This window comes from Mastomys coucha, chromosome X (genome assembly GCF_008632895.1).
Source record: "Mastomys coucha isolate ucsf_1 chromosome X, UCSF_Mcou_1, whole genome shotgun sequence".
Lineage (NCBI taxonomy): Eukaryota > Metazoa > Chordata > Mammalia > Rodentia > Muridae > Mastomys > Mastomys coucha.
The window spans coordinates 79401129-79404203 of NC_045030.1; the positions used below are offsets into that span (position 1 = coordinate 79401129).

Sequence of the window (3075 nt, forward strand, 5' to 3'; positions counted from 1 at the left end):
GAGATAGAGGTTTGCCAAAGGGTTTTCAACCCACAGGTTGGGAACTGGTGCTAAATGCTCATTGTAAAAGAAAAAAATGAAAAAAAGTAATTGACAGTCCTTTGAGAACCCCACATAATCCTTTTTGGTGCATTCTATCTTTCTCATGGAGCACCTTTCTTTCTGCCTTTAATAAATGTAAATTTCTTCATATTTCATCCATCCTATAATTCACAAGTTTAAGGCCAGTTTGTGTGGCATAGTAAGATCCTGTCTCCAAATGAACAAAATCAAAAAGAAGGTAAGGAGAGGTCAGGCAGTGGTAGTACATGCCCTTAATCCCAGCACCTGGGAAGCAGAGGCAGTCAGATCTCTGTGAATTTGAGGTCAGACAGAGAGAATTCCAGGACAGCCAGTGATACACTTGGAAACCTTGTCTTGAAAAACAAAGAAAAGGAGGAGGGGAGAGCAGGGAGGAGGAGAAGGAGGAGGGAGAGGTGGAAAAAGAGGAGGTAAGAAAGGAATAAAGGAAAGGGACAGAATGATAGAGACAATGTGGTTGCAGAGGACCTATACACTTTTAAAATCTATATTACACCTTCTATTATTGCAGACAGAATTTCGAGCTGCCCTTTTTCCACCCCATTCTTGTAACAAGGCCCACAGGTTACCAAGAATGTAAGATAAGGTATAACTGCAAGCAGAGGTGTTTCACCAGAGACATTATGTGGGAAGCATGCTCACAGAGTTATGCATACTACTGAATGAATGGTGCACTGTGGAGCTTGTCTAGGATTCCAAGGACAAGTAGACCCTTGATGAAAGGGAGGAGAAGCATCCCCATGAATATAAGGAGCTAAATGGCATCATAGCTACCATGGAGAAAGAAGCCACTACTGGCTGAGCCCTGCTCTGCCTCTACATATAATAAAAACATTAGAAAACAAAAGTGTCTTGAGTGTATGAATAAATTATGTATGTCAGGAATATGTCATAAAACAATCCAAGATTACAGTTGGGGGCCTGATAACAAAGGATAATTGTTAAATCTCTAAAGGCATGATATGGTCAGGTAAGAAATGCTCATTTTTAGAGAATAATATAGTACTACACAAGGATGAAAGGATGTGATACACAGAATTTAAAACACTGGGGAAAATGGCTTAAATGGGCTGGAGAAAGAAGAAATCTGTAAACCTTCAGAATTGCAGAGTCCTATAGAGGTGAGATTTGGAGAACATCACTAAGAATATCAAGCCAGGGGAAACTGGCATGCTTTTGTTCTTGGATTCAGAAAGTGATTTGAGAGATAAATGAACTCCAACATTCATTTCCATGTATAGTCAACAGCAGTCAAAACTCAGATCTCACCAAATCAGTGCATGAATAAGATTTTATTTAGTGAAAGCCCATATCTAACCCATGAGATAATGAAACAAACAAGACAGAAAAATAGAAGGCTATCTTGTCCATTTTCAATCATAGGCTATTGAAGTGTGGTTTTGATTCCTTGGAAAATTTATATAAATGTCATTAAAATACTTGCTATAACTCCTGGGGGGTTTCACAATGATGTTAGCTGTAAATGTAGTTTCAAATCTCAGGAAACACTTGCTTTTCCATGGGAGAAGTGTAAGAAATTAAAATGATGCCACTGCCTAAAAACATGAGAGCACATAGACTTGCCACTACATTAGCAATTCCAATTCTCTGATTAGATGGGTATAATGGCATATGGAAAGATGGTGGGAAGGCAATTCCTGCTTTGTGAATGACAGAGAAGTAATTGAATAAGACGGCAAGGAGGACAAAAATACTGGCAATGATGTTGAGAATGGCTGGAATGACAAATGGGTTGCTGGTGGTATTCTTCTGTACTTTCCCTGTGAACGCATTTCGAAGAGCAAAAATGGTGGTAACGGTTCCAATCAATCCGAGCATGTTGGAGATCAGTAACAAGTGTTGAACGATACGAACATCTAAAGGGATAAAGCTGTCATGGTAGGTGTATTCATGGCACACTCTGGTAGTGCCAGGTTTGCTGTTTTGGTGATAAATGCAGACTCTCCACATTCCTATAAAGGCTGTGGTAGGCTTGGTGACCGCTGTTTCATTTAAGTACCAGACTCGCCACTGTGGGAGGCCTGTGGAGATGCTGCAGAGGATCCATGCTATGGATGCCAAAGCAAAACCTCCGAATTGGCAGTTGGCACTTTTGCTGAGCAACAACATGGTGGCAGCAAACACGAAACAACTGTAAATAAATACAGTACAGCATAAGATTGGCTGTCTTTGACTTAAGACAGTGTTCCACTACCATGAGGAACTCAGTTATGCTTGAGAAAGTGTGGATATCCTATTATGAGTGTGATCTTAGCAAACTCAGAGAAGGGCCATATTTACTGACAGTTTGACAGTGGTCTATACCCTTTCTAACAGCCACTTCTGACTACTGGTCCAGCTATATTTGCTCACATTCACCCATAATGATGCTCATCACAGCACTACTTGTAATAGTGGTAATGTTCAAGGCCAGCAAGGCTACATAATGAGAGCCTGTCTCTGAGAAAAAAAAAAAAACAGCATTATCTATTGATAATATACAAACAAATTAATAATAATTAAATTAATAGAAAATTTTGTGATTCTGGAAAATATAAACAGTTCTCCTGTACATTACCTAAAGCAAGCTTCTTCACTTATCACACGTTAAACAGAAGACAATTGGAACCAGGATGAAAACCTAAATTGAAGAGAAAATAGTAAGTACATAGTAAGTACAGTATGATTGTGATTATTTTGTCTATCGTGAAACCAGTTGGGAAGATACAAAATAAGATGTATCTGAATGTCACAATTACTAGTGACTCTTCTTCCCTCTCTTTTTAGATTAAAAATCTATCACATTTTTGTTGTTGTTGGCTTAGTGCTTTGTTTTGGGGGATAGGGTCTGATTAGCATGCTGGACTTCTCTCAACCTTACTGTGTTGCTGAGGTTAGTTTCACACTCAAGGCAATTTGCATGCCTCATACTCCTGATTACTGAGATTATAGGCATGCATCACTATGCCTGGCCTGTATGAGGTGTTTTTTTTT

The 3075-nt window shown here is 39.2% G+C and overlaps 1 protein-coding gene across 1 annotated transcript in view; it reads right to left on the reverse strand.

Annotated features, from left to right (window-relative positions):
* Window positions 1-1354: 1354 nt before the first annotated feature.
* Window positions 1355-3075, reverse strand: part of LOC116093332 (claudin-34-like) — a 5943-nt gene continuing 4222 nt past the window's right edge. The window contains exons 2-3 of the mRNA XM_031374671.1: window positions 2660-2722; window positions 1355-2233 (exon numbers count right to left, since the gene is read on the reverse strand). Of these exons, the coding sequence (XP_031230531.1) occupies window positions 1573-2211 (639 nt within the window). The 5' untranslated portion in view covers window positions 2212-2233; window positions 2660-2722 and the 3' untranslated portion in view covers window positions 1355-1572. The remainder of the gene's footprint in view (window positions 2234-2659; window positions 2723-3075) is intronic.